Source organism: Cucurbita pepo, chromosome LG17 (genome assembly GCF_002806865.2).
Source record: "Cucurbita pepo subsp. pepo cultivar mu-cu-16 chromosome LG17, ASM280686v2, whole genome shotgun sequence".
NCBI classification, from domain to species: Eukaryota; Viridiplantae; Streptophyta; class Magnoliopsida; order Cucurbitales; family Cucurbitaceae; genus Cucurbita; species Cucurbita pepo.
The window spans coordinates 6,512,847-6,532,373 of record NC_036654.1 but is presented as its reverse complement, the minus strand read 5'-3'; the positions used below and the strand labels follow the sequence as shown (position 1 = coordinate 6,532,373).

The 19,527-nt window shown below is 33.8% G+C and overlaps 2 protein-coding genes across 3 annotated transcripts; one reads left to right on the top strand and one right to left on the bottom strand.

Annotated features, from left to right (window-relative positions):
- The first annotated feature begins 1,718 nt into the window (after positions 1 to 1,718).
- On the top strand, positions 1,719 to 9,449 carry LOC111778986 (CSC1-like protein At4g02900). 2 transcript variants are annotated; one of them, XM_023659005.1, is made up of 12 exons: positions 1,719 to 1,858; positions 2,530 to 2,863; positions 3,033 to 3,182; positions 3,626 to 3,761; positions 4,508 to 4,609; positions 4,860 to 4,979; positions 5,076 to 5,156; positions 5,765 to 6,105; positions 6,412 to 6,657; positions 7,152 to 7,476; positions 8,051 to 8,284; positions 9,093 to 9,449. In XM_023659005.1, the coding sequence occupies exons 2-12, from the start codon at positions 2,553 to 2,555 to the stop codon at positions 9,315 to 9,317; spliced, it is 2,271 nt and encodes a 756-aa protein (XP_023514773.1). In that variant the 5' UTR covers positions 1,719 to 1,858; positions 2,530 to 2,552; the 3' UTR covers positions 9,318 to 9,449. The 2 variants fall into 2 exon arrangements, with proteins under 2 accessions (XP_023514773.1, XP_023514774.1); XM_023659006.1 differs by having other exon boundaries at positions 2,496 to 2,863.
- A 4,273-nt stretch (positions 9,450 to 13,722) lies between these two features.
- Positions 13,723 to 18,031, bottom strand: LOC111779260 (elongation factor Tu, mitochondrial-like). The gene is made up of 12 exons (XM_023659374.1): positions 17,738 to 18,031; positions 17,513 to 17,588; positions 17,282 to 17,374; positions 17,089 to 17,163; positions 16,587 to 16,691; positions 16,379 to 16,469; positions 16,086 to 16,291; positions 15,655 to 15,738; positions 15,378 to 15,443; positions 14,997 to 15,059; positions 14,379 to 14,619; positions 13,723 to 14,144 (listed from the first exon to the last, which is right to left on the bottom strand). The coding sequence occupies exons 1-12, from the start codon at positions 17,917 to 17,919 to the stop codon at positions 14,074 to 14,076; spliced, it is 1,353 nt and encodes a 450-aa protein (XP_023515142.1). The 5' UTR covers positions 17,920 to 18,031; the 3' UTR covers positions 13,723 to 14,073.
- Positions 18,032 to 19,527: the final 1,496 nt, after the last annotated feature.

Genomic DNA, 19,527 nt, shown 5'->3' with positions numbered 1-19,527 from the left:
TGAACTCGATAAGAGTTTTGGTTGACAACTGTAGCTGTTGGGATGAGACGAGCATGACAACGTCCAGGTAGTGGAGAATGAGAGAGAATGCAAGTTAATTAAATAAATATTTAAAAAAAATTAAGATTTTTTTTCATACAAAATTATAGTCAAATTTAAAAAAATTATATATAATTGTTTTTTTCAATGTTATTTTAATATCATTATTTGGTTTAATTTAACTTTTGTATTTAAAAAAAAATTAATTAAAATTAATTGATTCAACAAAATATATAAATGTATTTATATCCTCACACATTTATAAATTAAAATTTAATTTAAATAATTGATAATAGTTTGATAATATATTTATAAGTTATAAAGTTTGATACATATTAAAGTGAGAATAAGCCATTATTAATTCATTTATAACATATTTTATTTTATAAATTTGTTACAGCTATTATTTTACTATATAGTTTATAATATAATATATTATATATTTTTTAATTTAACAAACACAAATATAATTTCATTTTAAAACAAGAACAACACAACAAAATATTTAATTATATATTTTAGCATGACAAATAATTAAATTTTAAAATTAAGTTTCATATAAAAAATTTACATTTTTATAGCAAGTTTTGAAGTTATTAGGTATTAAATGAAAATTAAACTAAAAAAAAAAGTAATATTTTGATATATAAAATCTAAATAAAAGATTGATAATTTTTAAATGATCGTCATAAATATAATATAAACAAATTTATTATATTTTTTTATAGTAATAACAAAAAATTATTATCTTAATCATACGTTAAAATTTGATTATTTCCAGCATTGCCCTTGGATTCCAAAAAAATTACGATTAATTAATTGCCCTATTACAAAACATTTATTTTTTTCTTAACTCATTTGTTTTAATTCGTTTTAAAAGTTTTTTTTTTTTTTTTTTTTTACAAATTTTAATTTTGTATTAAAAAAAAACTCATTTTTATAATTTATATTGATATTTTAAATAAATAACGGCTAGTTAACACAACAATTAATGGATACAATCTATGAATCAAATCATAAAAGAAATAATATATAAGGTATATTCCATAAATAATATATTCTCCAAATATTATATTTCAACAGATTGTCTCACTATTTACACTTATAATTGGATGAATAGAGGGTCGAAACCGATCTAGATTTTCATGAGGATTAGTGGGTCTTAGAGTGTCTGTCAATAACCGCTTCATGTACGTAGATTTTTTACGAAGGTGTAACGAGCTCACTGTCTCATTTTCAAGAGAACGTAGCAGTGAGGGGCAACCAGCCCAGGGAACCAACGGGGAGAATGACACTAATTAGTTGAACTTTATTCATATTCAAATATTTTATACAATAATAGTTGTAAATTAAATTTATATTAACGTGGCAATTCAACAAAATAATCATTTATTTTTATCAAATTAAAAATAATAAATTTAGAGTCAATTGTAAATATAATTCTGTCGAAGGTCAACTAAAAAGTCAAACTTTAACGTCTTGATATGAAGTCGAGGAATTAAAATAGTATGTAAGGAAAGGAAAAATAATAATTGAAAAAAAAAATTAACATAACGTATATGGGGACAAGGGTAAAATGGTCATAAAGGCGAATGAAAACATTCGTCACACCCATAACGGTTATGATATAAATAGCGCGAACTTAACGATTTCATGTGGACTCTGATCCGATTCCCAGCTGCCATTATAACCTCTCCGATTTGGAGCTCATCTTGTCCCAAAACAATTCCCCAATTTCGTTGTTTTGATCCGTCATTGCTCCCCGGTTGATCGAGCTCCTTCAGAATATCAATTAATATTCACTCTACACCCCTGAAAGGTTTGTTTTCCGCCTTTTACCCTGTTTTCGTATTCGTTTTAGCCTAAGATTTTCGTTTGTTTCCTGTGAAAATGTTCGGAAGGATTGGAATAATGTTGAGGAATTTCTTACTGTTCTTTTGTGGATTTATAATTGTATGCAAGTTGGATGAGAAGACCGATATTACTGTTGTATGGTTAGTTTATAGTATTGAAATTCAGACGTGAATCTCAGGCTATTTTGTCAATCCTGATTTTCCTCCAGCGATTTTGTTGGTGCAGCTTTAGAAAGGAGTTATTTCTTTTTTCATGCCGAAAGAACATTAGGATTTTAGATCTGTTTTTGCATTTGCGCTCGTTGATTAAACGACCGATGTTTTTTACATTCATTTTTGTGATATCGACCAGGAAATGATATTTGTGTATGTTTTCTTCCCCTGTATCATTTATTATTTGAGATTAAAAGGCGTGCAGACGAGAATGTTAAACTCAGAAATGACTAGAATGTGGTTTAGGGCATAGCGCAGTCTTCAGTCTGGTTGCTGTGTTAGAAACAACGGATAGGATAGGATGTTTTGGAACTGTAAATTACAAGACAATTTTGTTTCTTCACTCAGCCATGAATATGAATAATTTCATAAACCAGTGTCTTCACTCAGATTGTTTGTCATGTACTTCTCGTAAAACAACCAGGAGATCAACGATCAAAGGGATAAATGGCCAATCTTCAAGACATAGGCGTTTCTGCAACAATCAACCTTCTCTCTGCATTGGCCTTTCTTGTAGCATTTGCACTATTACGGCTTCAACCAATCAATGATCGAGTGTACTTTCCCAAGTGGTATCTAAAGGGAATAAGGGGCAGTCCAAGACGTTCGGGACATGTGCACAATTTTGTCAACTTGGACTTGAATATGTATATTAGGTTTCTAAATTGGATGCCTGCAGCATTGAAAATGCCAGAACCTGAGCTCATTGAACATGCGGGACTTGATTCTGCTGTGTTTGTTCGAATTTACCTTCTTGGGTGAGCTGAATTTTGGTCTGTGCATTAAGTCTATAGAGCCTGAGTATATTATGACACGCAGTTATAGATTATTACAGGAGAAGCTTATATGTGGTCTAGTTTGTACTAATGCATGTCGTATTACATTTCATGGTGTGGAAGGATAATGCATTTAACATACATAATGCAGCTTGAAGATATTTGTCCCTGTAACTTTTCTTGCTTTTGCTGTTCTGGTGCCTGTCAATTGGACTGGGGATACCTTAGAGCATGCCAAAGGCTTGACCTACAGTGATATTGACAAACTCTCAATATCCAACATTCCAGCAGCATCAAAAAGGTTTTCCTCTTCTTATCTGTGTCCTATCTGCTCAATTAACCATATTGTAAGAATTACTGTGAACAATCCCAAATACAGTTATCAATCCCCATAATAATGTTTCTTGAACTCTTTAAAGCAACAGGATCAAAATCTCTATTTGACTTCTACAGATAAAACTGCCCCATATTTTTATGGAACTACCGTGGACCTACCCGTTAGTTTCAATTAAAAACCCTTGGTAAATTTTATTTTCCATGTCCTACAGAGGAAGTGCCTTGAAAGTTACCTTTAGTTTATAGTAGTTCTTTGTTGCATTATTGGCAATATCTTTGTGCTGCTAACTTGGTATTTTGAGGTGCACATTTTTTGAAGTATAGTTTTAATAATCGTTGTATGAAGTCATTTGTGCATGTCTCAATTTAAGCTTCTTGCTTTCACTCTTACACAACACTCTCTTCCAGATTTTGGGCGCATATAGTCATGTTTTACGTCTTCTCATTTTGGACGTATTATGTTTTATACAAGGAGTACAAGCTTATAGCTTCCATGAGGCTACGGTTTTTAGCAGCTCAAAAACGACGTCCAGATCAGTTTACAGTGAGTTTCAGTTTGTATACTTCTACATATTTGTTATGACCTTTTTTCTCAACATTATATCCTCAGGGAGGGGAAGAAAATACATCTGCACAACACTTTCTAGAGTTTATACTCATTAAGCATTGAAGCTCAATCATGTATTTGCCTATGGTGGATCTAGGTGGAACTTGACGAAGAGCAAATAATTTTATTTGTTGTCGTACTCAGCTTAAAGTACGATGAAGTTAATTTCGGAAAAGCTGCAAGCAATTGCAAATCAGACCAATGCGTTTAAGAAATGGATCAAATCTTCCGGGGTTTGTTGGTTGAATCTACAAATCATAGGCATTGGCATCTGTTAGTTATGACCATTAATTCTTAAAGGAATCTATAGTGCAAGTCTAATAGGCTTCATATGACAATTCCATTTAAACTAATAATAGTATTTGACCGAATAGCATTGCAGATTTTACAAACCCTTAAAGGGTAGAGTATGCAACAGTCCTAAACTCTTTTGTTTTAAAAGAAAAAGAGAAATTTTATATTTGCTTGTGGAAATGTGAAATTGCGAATATAATAGATTTTTAAATACCAACATTTTATTGTTTTTCCTCAAGTACTCCTGTATCTTTCTTGTCAATTCTAAAATGACTATGTTTCAAATGTATAATTGAAGTGATCTCAATATGTTTGCATTGATATTTTGTTTTTAGTTAATAATTTGATAACTTTTAACCCTGATAACTTAGTTTCAAGTTTCTTTATAGGTCCTTCTGAGGAATGTTCCTCTTGATCCTGATGAATCAATCAGCAAGCACATTGAACATTTCTTTTTTGTAAATCACCCCGATCACTATCTGACACATCAGGTATGAAACTTTTTCCAGATAAATAGTATGTAAATTTCCAATAAAGTATTTATGTTCTAATAAGTTTATAATGTTGCAATATCGATGTAGAAATAAGTATATCGTTATATTTGTTTCCACATTAATTTGATATATATTAATGCAGCCACGTGGATGGTGATGTCTGGATTCTGAAAATAGGATTGTCTCTCCTCCAACTTTCTAGTGTCACTGCAACTTTATTTATTTATTTATTTATTCTTTATTGTAGCTTGTTTATAATGCAAATTACCTTGCAAAGTTGGTTGAAAAGAAGAAGGGTTTACAGAATTGGCTTGTATACTATGAGAACAAGTATGAGAGAAGTCCTACGCAAAGGCCCACTACAAAGGTATCTTTCTTTACATGGGAAACTTAAGTCTCTTTCCTTCCTGAATTTTCTCATCGAAACTTCAAATAACCTGGAAGAAGTGAATTGCATTTATAGACAGGTTTATGGGGACTGTGGGGAACCAAGGTGGATGCAATTGAGTATTATTCTACTGAGCTCGAGAAGTTAAGTAAAGAAGTGAGTAAAAGTAACATGTACAACTTCAATTACATTTTAACGAGCTTTTTTTTCAATTCCTCATCTGATATCTGGTTTCCTCAGAACTTATTTTTGCAACACATCAAAACTTCCATTATTGTCCATGTTTTTGTTAATACCTTTGCTTCTTTAATCAGATTGTAGCTTAATTGAGCACTTGGTTATTTATTTGTACTTTGTCCTTTCTTCGAAGATCTAACATATTTTGGCAACGATAAACCTTTGTTAGTCATGGAAAAGATGGTATACCACAACACATAATAGGAAAAAAGGAACATATATGCAAACTGATAGTCGTCCAATCACCTATGTATCTTGAACTACTATCTATTTAATAGCCACTGACCCCCAACACCCCCCCAAGGCTGTTGCATTATTCCTTTATTTACTCAGTAAATCATTGTTTTTACTGCATAGGCGCTTATTATTGATGTCTCACGTAATCAATAATATGCCTTTAATTGAGTAACTCTCACACGTGGTACCAGTTTTTAGCAAATATTGATGCTGCGTTCTTTGCATCCTTTAATATGAATTTCTTTTTGTATCCCAATTTATTGGTGTCTAAGGTGTTATTTTTGGTGCAGGAAGATAAAGAGCGAGAGAAAGTTGTAAGCGACCCCGATGCCTTAATTCCAGCAGCATTTGTGTCATTTAAGACAAGGTGGGCAGCAGCTGTATGTGCTCAAACACAGCAGTCCAGTAACCCTACAATTTGGTTGACAGAATGGGCTCCTGAACCACGTGACATCTTTTGGGATAATCTTGCTATTCCATATGTAAAACTTGCATTACGAAAATTGATCATGGCCGTTGCTTTATTTTTTCTCACCTTTTGCTTTATGATACCCATAGCTTTTGTTCAATCTTTGGCGAACATAGAGGGAATTGAGAAGGTCTTTCCATTCTTGAAGCCTATAATTGAGAAGTAAGTTCTTTCTACCTTTATTGCCTTCTAGACTCATCAATTTTTTCTCGTTTAATGTGCTTAATTCTTAATACTATTCAGTATTCGAGCTTCTCAGAGTCAATAAATGCAACTGCAATTTATAATAACTCAGGCCAGGCAGGTTCCCCGTTGTTTACAATGAACTATAGGCTTTAGCATGCATATAAAAACTATATGACAATTTATTACCTTCTCTCAAACTTCGTGCAACAGGTAGATATGCTATTGTGGTGGCAGTTATGGCCTAACAGTTAAAGTTTCAAACACTGGAAACATTTGTTGCAGGAAGGTTATAAAGTCTGTCATCCAAGGATTTCTTCCCGGAATTGCTTTAAAGATTTTCCTAATTCTTCTTCCAAGAATTCTCATGGCCATGTCACAAATAGAAGGTTTTACATCCCTCTCAGCGTTAGATAGGAGAACAGCTGAGAAGTATCATCTGTTCATTCTAGTCAATGTGTTTTTTGGAAGCGTTGTAACAGGAACAGCATTTCAGCAGCTTCAAAAGTTCCTTAACGAGCCCTCAACAGAGTATGTTCTGCTTTCATCTCAGAAAGTTATGCTAATGTTCCACAGAAGTTCTCATAGAACAAAATATTCTTTAGACTACAAAAATGAATTTTTGCAATAAGAAAACTAGAATCAAGTATAATGGTATAGCATGCTTATCAAAGAAATATTACCTTCATTTTAAAATTCTTGAAATAATTACGACTATATTTTTACTACAAACTATACATGAACCAAAGTTAGCTCAACAAGACAGTTTAGGATGAGCTTAACTCAAAGTTTTGATCCCTATAATTTTTGTGTTTTCTGGCATTTATCTATCCAGATTGAAGAGTATAGATGCCATGAAAATTATACTCTTTTTTGTTTCAAACTGAATTTACATTTTAGGCATGAAATTATTATCTAGAAAAAAGCCAGAATGGCAAATAAGTACATCGGTAAACTAGTTCACAGGATGCACTTTGTAGAGGGGATACTCCAGCATGATGCATCAATATATTCTGCTTTTTCAGGTTCACAAAAACAGTTGGTGACTCGATTCCAATGAAAGCTACATTTTTCATTACTTACATAATGGTTGATGGTTGGGCTGGAATTGCTGCAGAGATTCTCAGATTGGTTCCACTGGTCATGTTCCACCTGAAGAATGCATTTTTAGTTAAGACAGACCAAGATAGGGATCAAGCAATGGATCCTGGTTGCTTGGACTTTCCCGTATCAGAACCTCGAATACAGCTTTATATCTTGCTGGGGTTGGTTTATTCTGTTGTCACACCAATACTGCTCCCTTTCATCCTTGTATTCTTTGCTTTCTCCTACTTGGTTTATCGTCATCAGGTGAGTTTGCTAAACTTTTCCTATCATATTCTCGTTTTTAAATGTTAACTAGCAGCAACACTAGAACTTATATCTAGTCAATTAATACTTGTTTCACTAAGGTTTTTTCGGATTTCGCTTTTGGTTTTTAACTTCGTTGCTGCTTCAGAATTCTTGGAAACTCGCTTTAAAGAGCTTTATATATGCATGAAGAAATAGTGTGTTCAATTTATCCCATCCATGTTACATAATGTTGGTTTATCGCAACAAGAAATTTAGTATACTTATGGCTTCTGCAGACCAATGGAATTAATAAACAAATCACCCCCGCTACTATTGTCTATTGTTTTTTATTTTTTGTGAGTTTGGTGCAATATTTTAATTGAAGCTTATATGGTATTAGGATTTCGAACAAAAAAGAATTCTCTTTTCAGAACTACTATTGTGCACAAGTTTATATTGCCATTAGAGTTTGAAACTAAAGTTGTTGTGCCTGCTGTCTCAGATTACTTTGGACTCTGAATACAATTTGAACAAAAATTTCAATATAATATCTCAATGACTGCTATTGTTTCATGGTGCTCATATTCTTCAGATCATTAATGTATACAACCAGAAGTATGAGAGTGGTGCAGCGTTCTGGCCCCATGTACATCGTCGAGTAATTATTGGCTTAATGATAGCCCAGCTTCTTCTGATGGGATTGTTCAGCATGAGAGAGGCAGAACAATCATCAGCATGTCTTGTTGCACTACCTATTTTTACCCTCTGGGTTCATAAATTCTGCCAGGGGCGTTTTGAGTCCGCCTTCGTCAAGTTTCCCTTACAGGTTTTTTCTCAATCTCTCTCTTTTTTAAAAGTCAAAAAGCATGCAACAATCAAGTTTCCTATTTGGATCAATATTCATATCATCATGGTCAATACGAATGCACGATGATCATATTTATTATCATAGAGTCAGAGATTTCGATATCGTTTCTTGTTCTGTATTTTCCGCTCTTCTTTTACGTTTTCCTCATGTCGTGGAGATTCCAAAATGAAAAGAAAACAAAGTATTATGAATATGCCATGGGAATTAGACACCGAAAATCTCAATTTACATTTCCATAATGTATACGTAGTTTAAAGAATCATTCTAGACAGCAAGAAAGAAGAAACTTATAGTGTGGATGAAAAGAAGTCATTAGATAGATATACTTTTTATCATGCATCATGATAGAGTGCAAAATCCAAAATGAATAGAAAACAAAGTATTATGAATGCATCATGGGAACTACACATCAAAAATCTCAATTTACACTTCCACAATGTATACGTAGTTTTAAGAATCATTCTTAGACAGCAAGAAAGAAACGAATAGTGTGAATGAAAAGAAGTCATTAGAGAGACATACTTTTTATCATGCATCATGATAGAGTGCAAAATCCAAAATGAATAGAAAACAAAGTATTATGAATGCATCAGGGGAACTAGCCACCAAAAATCTCAATTTACATAGTTTTAAGAGTGTTTCTTAGACAGCAAGAAAGAAGAAACGAATCGAGTGATCGTGTGAATGAAAAGAAGTCATTAGATAAACATACTATTTATGGTTCATCGTGATAGAGTTTGAAATCCAAATTGAAAACTGTTGGCAGGATGCAATGGTGAAGGACACACTGGAAAAGGCTACAGAACCAAATTTAGACTTGAAAGCTTATTTAAAGGATGCTTATGTGCACCCAGTTTTCAAGGACAGCTCGTTAGAACAAATAACATTCATTGATGATGATGAAGAAAGCAACTCTCTGGTTCCTACAAAGAGAACCTCTCGGAGGAGTAGTAAGTTCCCTTCTGAAGACAACTCTGAGTCAGATGCGTAGGCTAAAATATTATAGCAATGAACTTAGAAAAAGAAGCATCTTTACACATGAATTTTAACTGAAAATATCATTAGAGCTATTACACTCTTTGATGTAGCCAGAGCTGGGTCAATAATAGATATTCTGAAATCATACTCATCCTATAGAACCTTAACACGTGTCGGTTGCTTATTAGATCTAAAGATGCATGGTCTTTCTTAAGACAAGTTTACTCTTTTTAACCAATAAGAGTCCTTGAAATTCCAAAATGGCATGTTGGATCCTCAAAGTTTTGAAGTTTAAAATTGGTTTCTAAATGATTTTTTTTGGTCTAATTGACCAATTGATAAATGTAACAGTTAAGTTAGCGTATACTATCTATGACTTGATGTTATGCTATGCATTTTTTAATCGAGTTTGAAGTTTGTATATGTATGCATGTGTTTATTTATTTATTTTGTACTCGGACCAATTAAAGTTAATTTTCAAGCTTGAGGGACGTTTTGAAAATTTAAAGAACCAAGTAGAAACTAAGTTGATTAACAGAAATTTGTGGGATTTTATCAACTTTTAATTGAGCACAAAACTTGATAAATGTTTAATGAATTCAAGCAAGCATATTTAAAAACTAATTAATTTTTATTTGAATCATAACTCTTCAAAAATTGGTCCAACAAAAATGCCTCACATTTGAGATCATCTTTAGTGCACCTTTAACTTTTATTAAAATCAATGAAATTGAAGTTGGTTTTTTAAGATTTAAAATTATATACCGTGAACCAACTATAAATGTTATGATATGGAATCAGGGGAGATAAAGACAAAAATACTTGTTTGAGATTCGAATCACTTCACATAAGATCGATCATGTCTCAAATATCTGGAAGTAGTTTGAGATTTGAATCACTCCACAAAGAAATTTGATCATCAGCTTGAATGATTCTACATGTACTTAAATATCTGGAAGTAGCTTGAGATTGATCATCAGCTTGAATGATTCTACATGTAATCAAATATCTGAAAGTAGTTTGAGATTTGAATCACTCCACAAAGAAATTTGATCATCAGCTTGAATGATTCTACATGTAATCAAATATCTGGAAGTAGTTTGAGATTGATCATCAGCTTGAATGATTCTATGTAATCAAATATCTGGAAGTAGTTTGAGATTTGAATCACTCCACAAAGAAATTTGATCATCAGCTTGAATGATTCTACATGTAACCTAAACTACGCAAACGAAACTATTAAAGACATTTCAAAGAGTTGTAACATTCTTACTTTATAACCATAGTTAACCATTATGTAAATGTAACCTAAAGTAAATAATAAGTTTTAAAATATATTAATGAAATACAATAACGCTAAATTATTATCCACTCAAAATTTATAATAATAAAACTTCATTCTCTTTAATATAACATGAATTGAAATATCTTTTGATAATTTTAACGATATTTTCTTCTCGTCTTCGTTGAAGTATATTGTATGATAGATGTCTTTGGTTCATATCAATTTTTCACTCTAAATTTAATTAATCAAATACTAACTTAACCAATATTAATCTATAGAGTACCGAGAATACATGAAACTATTGAATTCATTTGGTTTATCGCTCATATTCTTACATGAATCATAAAGGTTCGTAAAGCGAACATAAATATAACTCAATCTAAATGATCTTACACGCCTCTACATTCTCATCATTGAACAAGTAGTGCCCCGGTGCAGCAGCAACCGCAGCGGGGGGCGGTTGCTGCTGCCAATAATAAGGCGGCGGCTCAGACCATCGATAATATCCGTCCCCTGGTGGCATGGCTGGTGGCATGGCGGGCGGCATGGCTGGCGGCAGAGGCTGTGGCAACGGCTCCATCATTGGACGCCCAAACCCACGGCTTACATCATGACCCACACCTCCAAATTGCGACCCCGGCCGAATTGACAGCCGGTGGCGGTACGGCACATCCACCGGCAGAACGCCGCCGGCCGCCTCGTTGAAATGAACCTTGCTGGAGCCAGGAACGCAGTTCTGGGTCCAATCAATTTTGTTACAGTGAGGATCTGAAGCAGCAGAAGGAATATTCTGGTGAACGGAATCTCTGACAAAGGCGGAGGCCGCCGGCGCCGGCGCCACATATCCCATGGGTTGTAATCGTGCTAGCTTACCAGTTCTTGACATTGCACGTACGATGGTTAATGGATCAAAGGTGTAATTTGCAGTGATAGTTACCAATCCTTTTTGTATATCAATGGCTACGGATTTGACATCTTCATTGGCCGCCATTACAACCAAAAACAAACAAACATAACATTAATAAATTATAAATGTTTCAAAACTTGTCTGTTTGGACGAGATTTTCATTATCCTCTATAATCCACGTGGAATCTTATACTCCACCTCTTCTTAGGGCCCATTATTCTCGTTGGCACTCAATTGATGTGGAATCTCACACTCCACCTCCCTTTAGGGCTAACGTCCTCGTTAGCACTCAACCGATGTAGGATCTCATAATCCACTCCTCCTATGGGGCCCAACATCCTTGCTAACACTCAACCAATGTGGTATCTCACAATCTACACTCCTTTTGGGCTAGTGTCCTCGTTGGCACTCAACCGATGTGGGATTTCACACTAAACCCCCTTTGGGGCTAGTGTCCTTGTTGGCACTCAACCGATGTGGGATCTCATAATCCACTCCCCCTATGGGGCCCAACGTCCTCGCTAGCACTCAACCGATGTGGGATCTCACAATCCACACTCCTTTTGAGCCAACATTCTCGTTGGCACTCAACCGATATGGAATCTCACACTCCACTCCCTTTGGGGCCCATTGTCCTCTCTGGCACTCAAACGATATGAAATCTCACACTCCACCCCCCTTTGGGGCCAACGTCCTCGTTAACACTCAATTAATGTGGGATCTCACAATCTACACCCCTTCAGGGGCAACGTCCTGACTCACACTCAACCAATGTGGGATCTAACCATCCACGTCCCTTCAAGGCTCAACATCCTCTCTATTACTCAACCGAAGTGAGATCCCACATGTTTTATCTTTTTTCTTCACGATTCTCAATGTTCCAAAATTGAAAAAATATTTATAGAAATGAAGTAACATAAAAGAAACAAAATATTGGTGGAAATTGAAAATGAAGAGTGAAGCTATATGGGCATACCTGGAAGTTTGAGAAGGTTCTTCTTGACTCTATTGGGGCATGCGTTGCAACACTTGAGATTCACTTTGAGAACATAAGTCTACACAAAAACATGAACCATATCATCAAAATAAAATAAAATAATTAATTAACAATAAAAAGGAAGAACATTATTGTCGTACTCGATCACTGGGAGAGTGGCTAGTTTCCATTGCTACGGAAAGCTTCAAATGAATCACAAAGCTTTTGTGAGATGAAAAATCATGAAATCAATGTTATATAGAACAAAATATGGAAATTATTCCATAATGGGATGGAGATTTCCTAAAATTAGGCTTTTGTTTTCCAGTGTAATATAATATTTATTTTTTCCTTATATAACTTATTCTGATATCAAAATTTTTAAATGTTGGGAATTAAATTATAATTTTTTTAAAAAAATTTAAGGATGTAATTAAAAAATGTATTTTACCCAAAATAAAAAAGAAGATACTCAATAATTTGTAGCCATTTTGATGAGGAAACAATTTAAAGAATAGTATGAAAGAAAAATGAATTAGAATTTTATTGCTTAATAAGGTAAATATATAGTGGAGTATCAAATTTTATAAAACTCTTCGTTTAAATCATGGGTCGTAAAAGGAAAGAATATTATATATTTAAATATTTTATTGTTTTAATTTAAGTTTACTTTATAAATTAACGTGTTTTGTTTTATAAATTGTTGATCCTCTTGCACGGGAGATGAACAGAGCTAAGTGACTGAAGATGAATAGAGGTAAGTGACTTGTTGAAGCTGTGGAATGTAAAAATGCATTGATAGAGGAGCGTTCTACCTTAGAGGGAAGCACCCACACGAGCAGTGGTGGACGAAGCAGCTTGAGTAACGCAAACATTGGTGAGAATCCAATGCCCCGAAAACTCAAGAGTTCCTCTGCAAGATTCGTCCAGAGGTGAGTCAGGACCTAAGATCAAGACGAAGGACATAGTCAATGGAGAAAAGGTGAATATTCCTATACTACCCTTGGGACCGGCATAGTCCATGGACAAAAGGTAAATATTCATGTACTACCCCTTGTTGGTCCCGAGGGGCGGAGGAGGCTAAGTTAGCCGAAAGTATTTTCTAAGGCTAACCATCATATCTCACCTAGTTTAAGTATAATATACCTTCCACCAAAATATAAAAAAGTTAAAATATCAAAAAATTCACATTCAAAATCCGATATAATGAACTCGAGTAGAATAAATTATATATATATATAGTATTTCTCAGCAGAATAAGAAACAACCATCTGAATTCACGTTCATAATTCTAAATGTTGAACGTACATTGATTATGCCATTGCCATTTATGTACTCTAAAATTATTAGTGATCAACTTGAAAATGGAAAGAAGAGATGAAGAGGACCAAGATAATCTTGAAGGATTAGACTCAAGACAATAAAATGCAGCTTCCTTAATCTATGCAAATTACATAACATCCTAATAATCTCTCAAGGGCCTAATATAAATAACTGATTCTGTAAACAATGTCGAATAGCATCATGTTGTCAACGATGGATCTTCAAAAATTGTTTGGTTTTGGCAGAGCTTTCAAGGAAATGGGCGCAGTACCTCAGGCTCAGCTAAGAACTTTGGAGACTACTCCAGCACCAACCGTTCTACCACCCTCCCTCAGGGCAAATCTTTGTCCTGCAAAGAATACAGCATTACATTTTTGGCAAGAAAAAAAGCACCCTAATCCATGGATGTGATCAGATTCAAGGCTGATTGGTTTTCAAAAAATAAACCCGAAACTTCTCTATGAACATTTGAACCAACTTATGCACTAAACGTACACAAAATTTTGCAGTACCAAAGCAAGGGAAAAGGAAGTAATCGTTAGATTTAGTCTTTATATTCCAAGAGAGTTTAAATGAGACGCACCTGCTTCAAGGGGGACGGGTAAAATCAACTCAAAAGCTGCTGTCACGTTGTCACCAGGCATAACCATCTTAACATTTTCAGGTAATTCAACCTTCCCAGTGATATCTGCAGTTCTCATGTAAAATTGAGGTCTGTAGTTGGACATGAAAGCAGTATGTCGGCCACCTTCCTCTTTTGTGAGAACATATATCTCCGCCTCAAATTTCTTGGAGGTTTTGAGAGTTCCAGGCTTTGCAATAACCTATAAGTAAAGAAAAAAGAAAAAAGAAAACACTGAAACAATCATATCCAAGTGTGTATGCTACAGTCGCCTTCAAAATGTAATTCCTTGAGCGTATGAATCCTTCTACCTCATTGTCATAATGTCATCTATATTGATAATTTCCATGAGATGCAAATGTTGAGGATTATTGGGAGTGAGTCCCACATTGGTTAATTTAGTGGAAGATCACGGGTTTATAAGTGGGGAATACTACTCCATTGGTATGAGGCCTTTTGGGGAAGCTCAAAACAAAGCATGAGAGCTTATGCTCAAAGTGGACAATATCATACCATTGTGGAGATCCGTGATTCCTAACAGCAAATACATTTCAACATGAGTAACGCCAATGTACATACCTGTCCACGTTGAATGTCTTCTCTTTTTAGACCACGGAGAAGGAGACCGACGTTATCACCAGCCTAACAAACACATGAAGTCAACATTAGACAAGTGTAAGGAATTTTTCAACTCATTTGGCTTGTTCTATTGGAGGTCCTTTCAGTATTAGTGTTCCATTTTTAAAGTAAATTTTCTTCCTCGTATAATAAAAACATACAAATACATGCTAGCGAAGTTAGAATCATAAACCAACTTAATTATTTGTATTTAGGTAGCTTCCAATTTTCTGGCTCCTTTTTTCTAGGACTTTACTTCTGTCATTGTTCTTTTGTGTATGTATTTTATGATAAAAAAAGAAAAATTATTAATGAGGTAAGTAAAAGTTAACAGCCAATTACTTGTCCTTGATCCAGGATTTTCTTGAACATCTCAACACCAGTTACAGTAGTTTTCAAAGGAGGCCCCTGCAAAAGACATCGTGAATAGAGTATTATCAAACCAATGTTTAATTTCACGAACAAGGATCACAATGACAACACACAATACCTAGCCCCAAGACTGTAATCATCCCTAGTTAGTTGCAGGTTCAACAGTGACTCAAAAGTGGTACAAGGTGTGTGCCCATACCGCACACACAAAACATAGTTAGAAATTGAATGTGGTATATCTAATTACCTGAGCTAACCCTAGAACTTCAACTTCTTCACCAACTTTAATAGTTCCCTGCTCAACACGGCCAGTAGCAACAGTTCCACGACCCTTCAGCATAAACAGATAGAATCAAGTTCACTTCAAAAATAACTCTTCATACATACTTTATCAGCCAAACATCAACGTACTGAAATTGAAAAGTGAACCTATACTCATTACATCAGCATTACACATTGCGACTTACTTGCAACTATAGGTGCACATGGTGCAGTCTACACAAAAAATGTCAAGTACTCAACTGGATGTAAGTTCCAACTTGATGATATACAATCTATTATGAGCAGTCTAAATTTATAGTATTTTTTTTTTATATGAACATGTTCACAGGTAAATAATTACAAAAAAGGTAACAGAACGAACTATTTTGATATAAGACCAGGGCATGTCCTCCATACTTGAATAGAGAAAACATCTTCAATTGGCATCAGGAAAGGCTTGTCAAGCTGGCGAACAGGGTCAGGAATGTATTCATCAACAGCATCCATTAACTGTAGAATAGCCTTTTTACCAATTTCTTCGTTTGTACCCTGTAATGCAGATAAAGCTGAACCCCTAATGATGGGAATGTCATCGCCAGGGAACTTGTAGAAGCTGAGAAGTTCTGCCAAAAACATAAACCACAATTTAAAATGTACAATTGAAATCCTGGAAACAGTAGCTGCACCCAAATACAACTGTGTAATCATACCACGAAGTTCCATTTCCACAAGGTCCAACAATTCAGGATCATCAACAGCGTCAACTTTATTCAAGAAGCACACAAGTGATGGAACACCAACCTGAATGATGTAATAAAACAAATTTATAGTGCATTAACATTACATCCCAAAAGCACATAAAAACAAGAAAATCTGCACTGCAGAAAACATATATGATCCAAACAAACAAATGTACACCTGCCGTGCTAGTAGAATATGCTCCTTAGTCTGAGGCATGGCCCCATCAGGACCAGACACAACAAGGATTCCACCATCCATTTGAGCAGCTCCAGTAATCATGTTCTGCACCAATTACCACCATCATTCAATAGTTGTTCATAAAATCTCCGATAATCAGAAAATTATAACCAATTGATGTAAACATTGCGCCATTGGGGGAAACTAAAATGTTGAAAGCTGTAAAAAAAAAAAGTCAAGAAACCTGCTCTTGTATACAAGTAGTGTACAATATGCAAGTTGTCCACCAATAAATGGCATTCAGCTTGCAGTGAACCTGACTTGAGTACCCACCTTCTAGTTATGAAGAACGCCAACATTCTTCATTATTCTACCTACTTATGCTTGCTACTTACAACTCCTTGCCCATGACATTTATATCAACCCACCAATCAAAGGTATAACTGAATAATAAATTACTGTGCTCTGTTTTAAATAATAAAAATATCAATCCATGGCTTACTTTAACGTAGTCTGCATGTCCAGGGCAATCTACGTGTGCATAATGTCTCTTAGCAGTTTCATACTCTACGTGAGCCTGCAAAATTGAAATTTATCATAAACCCAAGTCAAATGATGGTTTGAGGAGAGATATGCATAGGCGACAGAGTAAATGGAAAGTAAGTTCCCAACAAGAATAAAATTTGGACACCAACCGTTGCAATGGTAATTCCTCTTTTTTTCTCCTCTGGAGCTTTATCAATTTCATCAAATGCTATAGCCTTAGCTTTCCCTTCCTCGGCCAACACCTAAAGGAAATTGAAATTCAAATGATAACTCCACGTATTGAGTATCCGACATTAATACTTCTACATAATAAAGTTTCTACTCGCAATGAATCAAAGATACATTAGCACTTCGTTAAAAAAAATAAATGATAATCCAACCTTCGTAATAGCTGCAGTCAATGTAGTCTTTCCATGGTCAACATGCCCAATTGTCCCCACATTCACATGAGGCTTTCTGTCCACCCGCAATGTAAATCGAAATAAATTAACAAAAAAAACTAACCAATTACAGAGAACCAAGAAAATACAAATCCGTCTGGCAACCGCATAAACATGCTGAAAAAAAAAAAGGAGAGAAAAATCTTCAGAGCTTAAATTTCTTACGTCCGAGTGAAGGTGGCCATGGATCTCCACCAAGGAATGGGACTGGATGTTCCATCGTTTCTGGAAAGCAATTCGGAGATGGAAGATTGGGAGGAAGCGGATCCTCTGCAACACCACGATAATGAAGACGAATAGGCAAGAAGGCGCTTGGAGGTAGAGCATCGGAGAGCAGCCGAGGCCATTGGAACTCAAATCGCTCGCCGGAAGCAGTCCGAGAAGAAGAAAGTACAAAGAAGCGGGAAGAAGAAAAGCTTCCGGTTTGGCGGAAGCTATTTGGGGGTTTACAGAGACGAAGTTCTGCGAGGGTTTTAGAAGTTTATGGGCCTCAACTTCCCGTCTTACAAGGCTATTGCCGGCCCATTTAATTTTAGGCCCATTTAATTTTAGGCCCAATTGACTAAATATATGTTTTTTTTAAATAATAAATTAAATCGTAAATTTAATCCCATGAATTTGATCTTATTTTTTAATTTATAAAAATATTTAGAAATATTAATGATTGATTTGAAACCTTTTAAAAGATTATTAAAATAATTTATTAACGATTTTATCCAATTGATATTTTTTGAAAGTTAAAAAATATTATTAAACTAATTTATTAACGTTTTATATCATATTAATATTTTTTTTAACAATTTTATCAAATATTGATATTGTTAAAAATATTGATGATATAGATAATTGGATCTTAATTTTAATCCCGATGATTAATTTTAAATTACTCCGTATTTTTTTTTAAATTCAAGATATTAATAAAAGAAATGGTCTTGAATTTAAAAATATTTTAAAAATAAATTACTAATGGTTAAAATAATTTAAAAATTATTGTCAAATATTTGAGTTTAGTCTCTTCCATTGAAATAAAATTAAAATTAAAAGTTAAAAATATTAAGGATATTTTATTTGAATCAAATAAAATTTAAATTAAAAAATATTAAGGATATTGATAAAATTTTGTATTTTTTAACTTTTTGAATTTTTTTTTAAAGATATTTATGAAAAAAGTGAGGTTGAGTTTAAGATATTTTAAAAGTAAATCTTTGATTATTCTATTTTCGGTTATATTTACTTTTAAAAAAATAAAAAAAATAAAATATTGAAACTGTGGTGTACATTCAATCGGACAACCTCGACCAATCCAACCCGAACTATAAGGGTTGGGTTAAATTAGCATTTCGAGTAGAATTTGGTTCATTTTTGCAGACTTCGATTTAATCGATTTGGTTTCGGGTTCATGGGACAAAACCTTTGAATTAACTTTAGCAAAATAAAAAATATATAAAATATATTAAGTATACTCCGTATTAACAGATTTGCCAAGTACTTTGGCCAGTTTAAGGAGACTCAAGTCGAGTTTGATATATATATATATATTATTGTTATATAAAACATTTCAAACTGATCATTTTTATTTTTAATTAATTTCTTGATTTATCTTTACATTCTAACCAATTCTGAATAAATAGTTGTTTTTAATTTTATGACAAAGTTAAATTACGTTAATATGTTACCATTTTCGCTTTTGTTTTTTTGAATAATTATATTTGATAAACTTTTAATATATTTTATCTAAAATTGTATCGAATAATTTTAAATTGGAAATAAATAAAACTTAAAAAAAATTACAATCCAACCGAGAAATTGAGAGTTAGATTGGGTTGTGAAAAGTTTTGAGTTGGATTGGATTATCATCGACCTCAACCCAATTCAATTACATTCTAATCGAAACGTTAAAAAATAAATAAAAAAATAAAATAAAATACACCGCTCGCGCTCGCATCGATCATCAT